This window comes from Rhinoraja longicauda, chromosome 3 (assembly GCF_053455715.1).
Source record: "Rhinoraja longicauda isolate Sanriku21f chromosome 3, sRhiLon1.1, whole genome shotgun sequence".
In the NCBI taxonomy this organism is placed as follows: domain Eukaryota; kingdom Metazoa; phylum Chordata; class Chondrichthyes; order Rajiformes; family Arhynchobatidae; genus Rhinoraja; species Rhinoraja longicauda.
Genome location: NC_135955.1, coordinates 99,040,270 through 99,050,465, shown reverse-complemented (window position 1 = coordinate 99,050,465; position 10,196 = coordinate 99,040,270). Strand labels below are relative to the sequence as shown.

General features: G+C 45.0%; 2 protein-coding genes across 2 annotated transcripts in view; one reads left to right on the top strand and one right to left on the bottom strand.

Annotated features, from left to right (window-relative positions):
• Window positions 1–5,619: 5,619 nt before the first annotated feature.
• LOC144592283 (uncharacterized) lies at window positions 5,620–9,037 on the bottom strand. The gene is made up of 2 exons (XM_078396811.1): window positions 9,022–9,037; window positions 5,620–7,626 (listed from the first exon to the last, which is right to left on the bottom strand). Exons 1-2 carry the CDS (start codon window positions 9,035–9,037, stop codon window positions 6,578–6,580), a joined length of 1,065 nt encoding a protein of 354 aa, XP_078252937.1. The 3' UTR covers window positions 5,620–6,577.
• Window positions 7,520–10,196, top strand: part of tent2 (terminal nucleotidyltransferase 2) — a 57,279-nt gene continuing 54,602 nt past the window's right edge. Inside the window, 1 exon segment of the mRNA XM_078396739.1 lies at window positions 7,520–7,592. The gene's annotated coding sequence lies outside the window, so the exon portion shown is untranslated.

Genomic DNA, 10,196 nt, shown 5'->3' with positions numbered 1-10,196 from the left:
AGCTGAATCTTAGATTTAGGTTGATTACTGTCACAAGTACCGAGGTACAGTGAAAAGTTTGGTTTTGCATGGCATGCAGGCATATTGGATGATACTATACATAAGTACGATCAAGCCACACTCAAGTGCAATAGGAAGAGCCAAGGGAAAGGTACACAGAGCAGAATATATTTCTGGGGTCACTGCGTTTTTGCATGACTGTTGGATGAAGTTAGCCTGCTTTGCCATCTGCTCTCCCACAGTTGGAAACCCTCTGATTCTGCCAATCTTCATTCCCCCATCCCCAACTCTATTTATCTTCCCTCTTGATCTCGCCCCCCAACGATCCTGATCTTTACCATAAAATGTCCGATCATTTGATGACTCTTCTGATCACCTCTTGAAGACTGTTGTAATGGCAGTTTCTATACCATCTCGAAATCCCACTTCGATAGCCATTACTTCTCGGGGATGAAATGTAGTTATAGCTTACGCACACGTCTCACCCTGATATGACAAAACGAATCTTCCAAACTTATTTTCTTCATTAATTGCTTTTTATTAAAGTAGCACAAATCATAGAGTAATTCATCAGTTTCCGTACTTTATCAACTGTTTCTTCTTCTAACAATATCTAGAATTCTTGCAGTTATTACTGTATGGTTCTTACAAATATAACCGGTGCGAGCGCATGGTACGAGCGGATGGTAAAGAACTGTATGCTCACCATCCTCCGAGTCTAAACTGACCCACAACCTCTGTCGACACACGCTAGCCTCCTCCCATCTAGACACTCCCCATTATAGAAACATAGAAACATAGAAAATAGGTGCAGGCCATTCGGCCCTTCGAGCCTGCACTGCCATTCAATATGATCATGGCTGATCATCCAACTCAGTATCCCGTACCTGCCTTCTCTCCATATCCCCTGATCCCTTTAGCCACAAGGGCCACATCTAACTCCCTCTTAAATATAGCCAATGAACTGGCCTCAACTACCTTCTGTGGCAGAGAATTCCACAGATTCACCACTCTCTGTGTGAAAAAAAACGTTCTCATCTCGGTCCTAAAAGACTTCCCCCTTATCCTTAAACTGTCATCCCTTGTTCTGGACTTCCCCAACATCGGGAACAATCTTCCTGCATCTAGCCTGTCCAACCCCTTAAGAAGTTTGTAAGTTTCTATAAGATCCCCCCTCAATCTTCTAAATTCAAGCGAGTACAAGCCGAGTCTATCCAGTCTTTCTTCATATGAAAGTCCTGCCATCCCAGGAATCAATCTGGTGAACCTTCTCTGTACTCCCTCTATGGCAAGAATGTCTTTCCTCAGATTAGGAGACCAAAACTGTACGCAATACTCCAGGTGTGGTCTCACCAATGCCCTGTACAACTGCAGCAGAACCTCCCTGCTCCTATACTCAAATCCCCTCGCATTAAGTCACACCCACAAGCAGGCAAGGACATAAACTAGAAACATTAAAACATAGCCACAACACAACGACAGTAATTGAATTAAGCATAAATGGTTCCTACAACTATCATCTGCCCTTATGATATGATAGGACATTATTTATCCCAGGAGGGAAATTGATCTGCCAATAGTCATAAAAACACAAAATTCATGAAACATTAAATTAAAGTGACGAGTGGAAAGGATTGGAGATGTGCAAAGATTGAGGGGGAAGGGGAGTCAGTCTACCCCACGACAGAAGGAGGAGGAGTTGTACAGTTTGATAGCCACAGTAGCGTTCTGTACTGCATCTTGGTGGAACCAGTCTGTTGCTGAAGGTGCTCTTTAGTTTGACCAGTGTGCCTTGGATTCTGACCTGGTTTCTATTCTGCAATCTTTCTCTGCAAACTCTTGCCTCTGCTCCATTCTTCAATCCTGCTTCTGTCTTCCAACCTGACTTCCAGTTTTGGAGCCTAAATTTGCCTTTCAATCACATGTACAAGAGATCAAAATATGTCATCAGATTTTACTATCAAAATGTTAGAATTGATTAGAAACCTATTCAGAAAATTTTCGACATTCCATCTTCAGTGCCTACATGTTTTTATACATTCAGGAAATTAACAGAGATATTAGTAACATTTGCCAATGACTGTAAACTAGGAAAAGGGCGTCACAGTGACGCAGGAGGTAGCGCCACTGCCTCGCAGCGCCAGAGAACCGGGTTCGATCCTGACCTCGGGTGCTGTCTACATGGAGTTTGCATGTTCTTCCTGTGACCAGGTGGGTTTGCTTCAAGTGCTCCGATTTCCTTCCACATCCTCAAAACTTGCGAGTTTGTAGGTTCATTGGCCTCAAAATGACCCCTCTCATGTAGGGAATGAATGCAAGAGTGGGATGACATAGAACTGGTGTGAACGGATGATCGAGGGCCGGCATGGATTCGATGGGCCTAAGGGCCAGTTTCAATGTTGTTATTTTTTAATCAATTCAATCAAACATTTGTTGGAAAGAGCATGGAAATATTTTTTTAACTGAAGTATTTATTGTATATACGATGGAAAAATGACGCAATTATCCACTGTGTTGTAGTTGTATTTGCTTGGGTCAATATATGGGCAGTTTTGGAGCACACGTTTCAATACCATGGGAGTGATGTTAAATTAAAACATCAGCATGTTAAAAATTTAAAAATGCAGTTTGCTTCTGAGAAACTTTTTTTTCACCAGTTACTATTGACTGGCTGAATACTTTCAAATATTTTCTGTTTTAATTTCAGATTTCCAGCATCTGATTAATTTTGTTTATTGATGGCTGGTATGTCGGCTGCGCTCACAGATATTGCAGTATCTAAAAGTCTCGCCCTCTCTTAATATCATGTGGGGTCAAATTGGCTGAAGATTGGCTTTGGTGATGGTGACATTGAGGGAGAGGTTATTGTCCTGACACCATGTCACTAAGTGCTCTGTCCCCTTCCTCTATTCCATCTCATCATTGCTTGACACCACATTGGTGTCGTCTGCATACTTGTAGATGTAGTTAAAGACAAATTTGGCCGTAAAGTCCTCAGGGTACAGGGAACACAGGAGGGGACTGAAAATGCATTTTGGCAGGGCATTGGTGTTGAAAATTATTGTGGCGAAGGTCTTGTCACCTATCTCATTGTTTGTGGTCTGTGCGTCAGAAAGTCAAGGATCCAGTGACGGGTGGGGAGCTGAATCCTTGGTGGATTTGTCCAAGGTGGTCCTGACGGTGACAGAGATCTAGGAAATGTCATTGTGTGTGTAGAATAAAGGGGAGGCCATTTAAAACTGAGGTAAGAAAAAACTTTTTCACCCAGAGAATTGTGAATTTGTGGAATTCTCTGCCACAGAAGGCAGTGGAGGCCAATTCACTGGATGAATTTAAATGAGAGTTAGATAGAGCTCTGGGGGCTAGCGGAATCAAGGGATGTGGGGAGAAGGCAGGCACGACACACATTCCTTCTCTCCAGAGACGCTGCCTGACCCGCTGAGTTACTTCAGCTTTTTGTATCTACCTACGGGTTACTGATTGTGGAGGTTCAGCCATGATCACAATGAATGTCGGTGCTGGCTCAAAGGGCCAAATTGCTTCCTCATGCACCTATTTTCTATGTTTCTACGTGCCCAAGAGCTTGCAATGCATGCTTACAGGCATGATGGAAGTGGTGGTGGGTTCACTGATAATCTGGCAAACAAGGGGATGTTGTGCTGTACCATCAAAGATTCGTGACAAATGCCCCACAGCTAGCTATTGCTCATAACAGAGCAACTAGTAAGCTAGCCCTTAATAATTCCTCTCTGTGGCTCCTGGGAGAATATATGCAATGTAAGTTATTTAGTATTGCAATCTATGGGGGAAAAGCAGCATTCCCCACTTACCACAGAATCACAGCCCAGGAATCAATCTTTGTTAGTCAGATGTCCAATGGGGAAAAATGCAAGGAAAGAAAAATATTCATTTTCAGTTAGGACAGTCAGTTTCTTACTTAAATAATGCCTGGTTCCACCCACCCTATTGAGAAAGTTGTGTTGTCAACAATTTACTAGCAGTCGGAGTTGGTTCTTCAGATGAGACCCTTCATGGTCTAAGCGAAAGCATAAATGAAGACTGCACTGAAGTAGAGAAACATTCAAATACAATGCAGCATTTAGGCAAGAAGAAGTGTGGTTATGGAGGGCGAGGGAAAGGAAGGAAGGGCAACATCTTATGTCTTTCTCTAGAGTCCTGTTTAGCAAAGTATGTGGTCTCGTCAAACATCACTCACTGATGGCAAAGTAATTGATGTGGTTGATGCCACAACCTATCAAAAAGTCTTCTTGTGGTTCTAAAAGAGATGACGAACTTGTAATTTATTCTAACTTATAGAAACATAGAAAATAGGTGCAGGAGGAGGCCATTCGGCCCTTCGAGTCAGCACCGCCATTCATTGTGATCATGGCTGATCGTCCACAATCAATAACCTGTGCCTGCCTTCTCCCCATATCCCTTGATTCCACTAGCCCCTAGAGCTCTATCTAACTCTCTCTTAAATCCATCCAGTGATTTGGCTTCCACTGCCCTCTGTGGCAGAGAATTCCACAAATTCACAATTCTCTGGGTGAAAAAGTTTCTTCTCATCTCAGTTTTAAATGGCCTCCCTTTTATTCTAAAACTGTGGCCCCTGGTTCTGGACTCGCCCAACATTGGGAACATTTTTCCTGCATCTAGCTTGTCCAGTCCTTTTATGAATTTATATGTTTCTATAAGATCCCCTCTCATCCTTCTAAACTCCAGTGAATACAAGCCTAGTCTTTTCAATCTTTCCTCATATGACAAATTCAAAGATGAAAGAAGTGCAAAGGACCTCTAGATCAGGAGTGTGTGGTTTTAGACAGCAATCGCCCCTGATCTCCGGAGGTTGCAGTGAGACCTGGTAGAAATATATAAAATTATGGGAGGCATAGACAGTCAGATCATTTTTCTCGGGATGAAAAATCAAATAGTAGAGAGCACGGTTTTAAGGTGAGAGGGGCAAAGTTGCGCTGGGCAACTTTTTGTTACATAGACGGTGGTAACTGGAACAAGCTGCTGGGGTTGGTGTTTGCGCCAGACACGACAGTGGCTTTTAGGGGATTTTGGGATAGGCACATGGATATGCAGGGAATGAAGGGATATGGATCATGAGTAGGCAGGTAAGAGATGGTCTTGGCATCATGTTCGGCACAGACACTGTGGACCAGAGGGCCTGTTCTTGTGCTGTAGTGTTCTATGATCAATCACAAGCAGCTCTAAGACCACCACAATCTAAAAATAAAATAATAATAATTTCACAAAGTTATAAGGTTCTCATTATTCCTAAACTATGAAACGTCACCTATTGTCTTAAAATATTGAAACGTCACCTATTGTCTGAAGAAGGGTTTCGACCCGAAACGTCACCCATTCCTTCTCTCCCGAGATGCTGCCTGACCTGCTGAGTTACTCCAGCATTTTGTGAATAAATCGTATTAAAACAGAAGCTGATTACCTCAAAACAAGAGACACGGGAGATTGCAGACATTCCAGTTCAAAACTAGGACTGTTTATTTGAAAGGTTTAACCATGTAAATAAAACTGTGTAAAAGTTGAAATAAAAGGTGTAATTTTTATTCTTTTTAAAAAAATTGGAAATACTCAACAGACCACAGTGGTTAACCTTCCTCTGAGATGTAAATCCAGGCTATGAAATGTAAAATGTAGGAGGGAACTGCAGATGCTGGTTAACATCAAAGGTAGACACCAAATGCTGGAGTAACTCAGCGAGACAGGCAGCATCTCTGGAGAGAAGGTTCGGGTTGAGACCCTTCTTCAGCCTGAGAATCAGGGGAGAGGGAAACAAGTGACATGGAAGGGTAAAGTGTAAAAACGACAGATCAAAGCCGACGATGATCCAGGAAAATGTAGAATGGTTCATGTTGGCTGAGTGGAAGATGACAAGGATGCACACGAATACGAATACTAATCAGGAGGACAGTGAGACTAGTAGAATTCGGGTGGGGGAGGGATGGAGAGAGAGGGAAAGCAAGTGTTACTTGAAGTTAAGTTAGAGAAGTCAATGTTCATACCACTGAGATGTCAGCTGCCAAAGTGAAATATGAGGTGCTGTTCTTCATATTTGGGCTGGGCATAACTCTGACAATGGAGGAGGCTCAGGACAGAAAGGTAAGTGTGGGAATGGGAGGGGGAATTAAAGTGTTTTATGTCCATGTCCAAGATGTAAAAGCAGCCTCCGAGATACAACAGTGGCGCAGCGGTAGAGTTGCTGCCTCATAATGCTAGAGACCCGGGTTCGATCCTGACTACGGGTGGTGTCCGTGACCTACGTGGGTTTTCTCCAGGATCTCTAGTTTCCTTCCACTCTCCAAATACGCACAGGTTTGCAGGTTAATTGGCTTGGTATAAATCACTTGTGTGTGTGTACGTATAGAGAATAGTATTAGTGTGCGGGGATCGAAGGTCGCTTTTCAGCGCTGTATCTATAAACTATAAACTATAAACCTGAACTGAACAGCGTTTTGTGTCTATGTTCGGCGTAAACCAGCATCTGCAGTTCCTTCCTGCACTAAGGTGAAGTAAGCCGGCATTAACGCCGCTTTGTGAGGTAACTTTACTCGTTGCTGTTGCTATCGTTGTTGTCGTTGTTGCTGCTGTCGTTGTTGTCGCTGTCGTTGTCGCTGGTGTCGTTGCTGTTGTCGTTGCTGTCATCGTTCCTGTCGTTGTCGTCGTTGTCGCTGGTGTCGTTGTCGCGGGTGTCGTTGCTGTCGTCGTCGTCGTTGTCGCTGGTGTCGTTGCTGTCATCGTTCCTGTCGTTGTCGCGGGTGTCGTTGCTGTCGTTGTTGTTGCTGTCGTTGTCGCTGGTGTCGTTGCTGTTGTCGTCGCTGTCGTCGTTGCTGTCGCTGTCGTCGTTGCTGTCGCTGTCGTCGTTGCTGTCGCTGTCGTCGTCGTTGTCGCTGGTGTCGTCGTTGTTGCTGCTGTCGTCGTTGTTGCTGCTGTCGTTGTTGCTGCTGTCGTTGCTGTTGCTGTCGTTGCTGTTGCTGTCGTTGCTGTTGCTGTCGTTGCTGTTGCTGTCGTTGCTGTTGCTGTCGTTGCTGTTGCTGTCGTTGCTGTTGCTGTCGTCATTGTCACTGGTGTCGTCGTTGCTGCTGTCGTTGTCGTTGCTGCTGTCGTTGTTGTTGTCGTCGCTGTCGTTGCTGCTGTCGTTGTTGCTGCTGTCGTTGTCGTTGCTGCTGTCGTTGTCGTTGCTGCTGTCGTTGCTGTTGCTGCTGTCGTCATTGTCACTGGTGCCGTTGTTGCTGCTGTCGTTGCTGCTGTCGTTGTTGCTGTCGTTGCTGCTGTCGTTGTTGCTGCTGTCGTTGCTGTTGCTGCTGTCGTCATTGTCACTGGTGTCGTTGTTGCTGCTGTCGTTGCTGTTGCTGTCGTCATTGTCACTGGTGTCGTTGTTGCTGCTGTCGTCGCTGGTGTCGTTGCTGCTGGTGTCGTTGTCGCTGGTGTCGTCATTGTCGCCGGTCGCCGCCTTCACCTTCACCGCGCCGGAAGCGCGGCCATTTAACCTCCGACACGGAAGGAGACGGCCCCGATGGCCCTGACGTGAGGGAAACAAGATGAAGCCGTCGAGGGGCTCGGTGAGTGAGTGAGGAAGAGGGGGAGAAGTGTGGGCTGATGTGTGAAATGAGAAGAGAGAGAAGCGTCTCCTTTCCCCCGCCCCCCCCCCCCCCCCCCTCTGAGCTGAGGCTGGGAGTTGGACGATCGATGCGCGGGCGGCCTCGTCCCCCGCCACCGCTCACTGTCTGCGGGCTGTCGGGGAAATGGGAACGTCTTTTAATCAAGGGCAAGGTTCCATCTCCAGGTCCGCGAAACAACGACAGAATAAACACACACACAAAGGGCGACGTCACAGGTGTTTTGACAGCTGGTGGATGGAGGAGGAGGAGGAGGAGGAGGAGGAGGAGGAGGGTTTCCCCGGCCACTGCACTGTGATTAAAAAGTTGTTAAACGCGTTAGAGAGAGACGAGGAACTAACTGCAGGTGCTGGGAGTCCTGAACAAAACACATAGTGCTGGAGGAACACAGCGGGTCAGGCTGCATCCGTGAAGGGGACTGAACAATTTCGGGTCAGAATCGCTCTTCAGACCTGTGTAAGACCTCACCCCTAATGTGTGGGGAGTGGATGTGAAAGTAGGATAACATGGAGAACTACGTGTTCGGCGTCAATTCTATGGATCGAAGGGATGCTGTGTCTTTTAATCAATCAATCGCCTATACATATGTTGCCAGACCCGCTGGGTTACTCCAGCACTTTGTATTTAGTCAAAGTCGTTAGTTTACCAAGATTAAACCCACCTTCTCTTCTATACCCACTGTGTTCCCGCAAAGTGCCAGTGGCTGGTATTTGTACAACATAGCAGATGCTCCGTAAAACTAAATGAGGAGGAGAGGTTAGACAGGCTTGGATTGTTTTCTCTGGGTTGACAGGGAGACTTGATCGAAGTATGTAAAATTCTCAGGCAGACAGAAGTTTTTTCGTAGGGTGGAAATGTCAAAGACTAGAAGGCTTAGCTTTAAGGTGAGGGGATGTGTGGGGTAAAGTTAAAGGAGATGTGTGGGACAATTTTTTTTACACAGAATGGTGGCTGGCAGGAGTGTGCTCCAGTGTTGGTGGCTGAGGCAGATATGATAATGGCATTTAAGAAGATTTCAGATAGGGACATGGAGGGATACGGATCACGTGCAGGCAGGTGAGATGAGTTAGTCTCGGCATCATCTTCGGCACAGACGTTGTGGGCTGAAGTGCTTTTTCCTGCGCTGTACTTTGTTATGTTCTGGAAGAGAGAAAGAGAGAGGGGGAAACAGAATAACACGGATGGTGGGAATGTCTGATTTTAAAACAAATATTTGGCAGATCGGGTATCTCAGAAATAGAGTAAACCTTTAAATCCATGACCTTTGGCATTAACTGACGCTGATGCTCCTCCATAATTAAACAAAGGTATTACTTTTGCTCAAATTAAGGAGGGTGGGTGTAACAATGGAGATTTTATTTCAATGACTCACTTGGTTCTGCTATCATTGGTGCCCACTGGTTACTGAAAATGTTGAGTGACACTCTTCACCTGGATGCCAACAAGGTGTCAGAAAATCTCCAGGCAGGAGACCGTTCCATGTACCCATTTTTCAGGCTGAAGTCCAAACAGTGTGGGTAGATGACAAGAGGGAATGTTCTCATTGTCAAAAATAACTATTCCAATTTAAAATTTCAGGGTGGTCACAATGTTCCTGTAAGACAATTGTGACGTCTAGAAACAAATGCTGATTTATACTAAAGATAGGCACAAAGTGCTGGAGTAACTCAACGAGTCGGGCAACATGTCTGGAGAAAAAGGATGGGTGACGTTTTGGGTCGGGACCTTTCTTGCTAGTTTTAAATGACGGCATTGTAAGAGATGTGCTGTTGTCAACTAAATAATGTCCAGGAGATTTGATGATTTGTTGAAACTTTGGATGACTAATTGGAATGAATGAATAAGTTTATTGGCCAAGTATGTACACATACAAGGAATGTGCCTCGGTGTTCCGCTTGAGCACTTTGGAGTTGATACATAGATACATAGACAATTGCTGCAGCAATAGGCCATTCGGCCCTTCGAGCCAGCACCGCCATTCAATGTGATCATGGCTGATCATCCACAATCAGTACCCCCTTCCTCCCTTGTCCCCATAGCCCTAAGAGCTCTATCTAATTCTCTTTTGAATACATCCAGTGAATCGGCCTCCACTGCCTTCTGAGGCAGAGAATTCCACAAATTCACATCTCTCTGAGAAAATATTTTTCCTCATCTCAGTTTGAAATGGCCTATCCCATATTCTTAAACTGTGGCCCCCTGGTTCTAGACTCCCCCAACATCGGGAACATGTTTCCTGCATCTAGCGTGTCCAATCCCTTAATAATTTTATATGTTTCTATAAGATCCCCTCTCATCCTTCTAAATTCCAGTGAATACAAGCCCAGTCGCTCCTTTCTTTCATCATATGACAGTTCCGCCATCCCGGGAATTAAGCTCGTGAACCTATCCCTAGCGTTTGAGGCTCATTGAGGAGGCGCTGTGAACTGTTTGCGTGTATGTTTCATTTTTTTTTCCATTGGAACCTAATCAGATGTACAGCACTTTGGTCAACGTGGGTTGTTTTTAAATGTGCTATACAAATAAAATTGACTTGACTTGACTTGA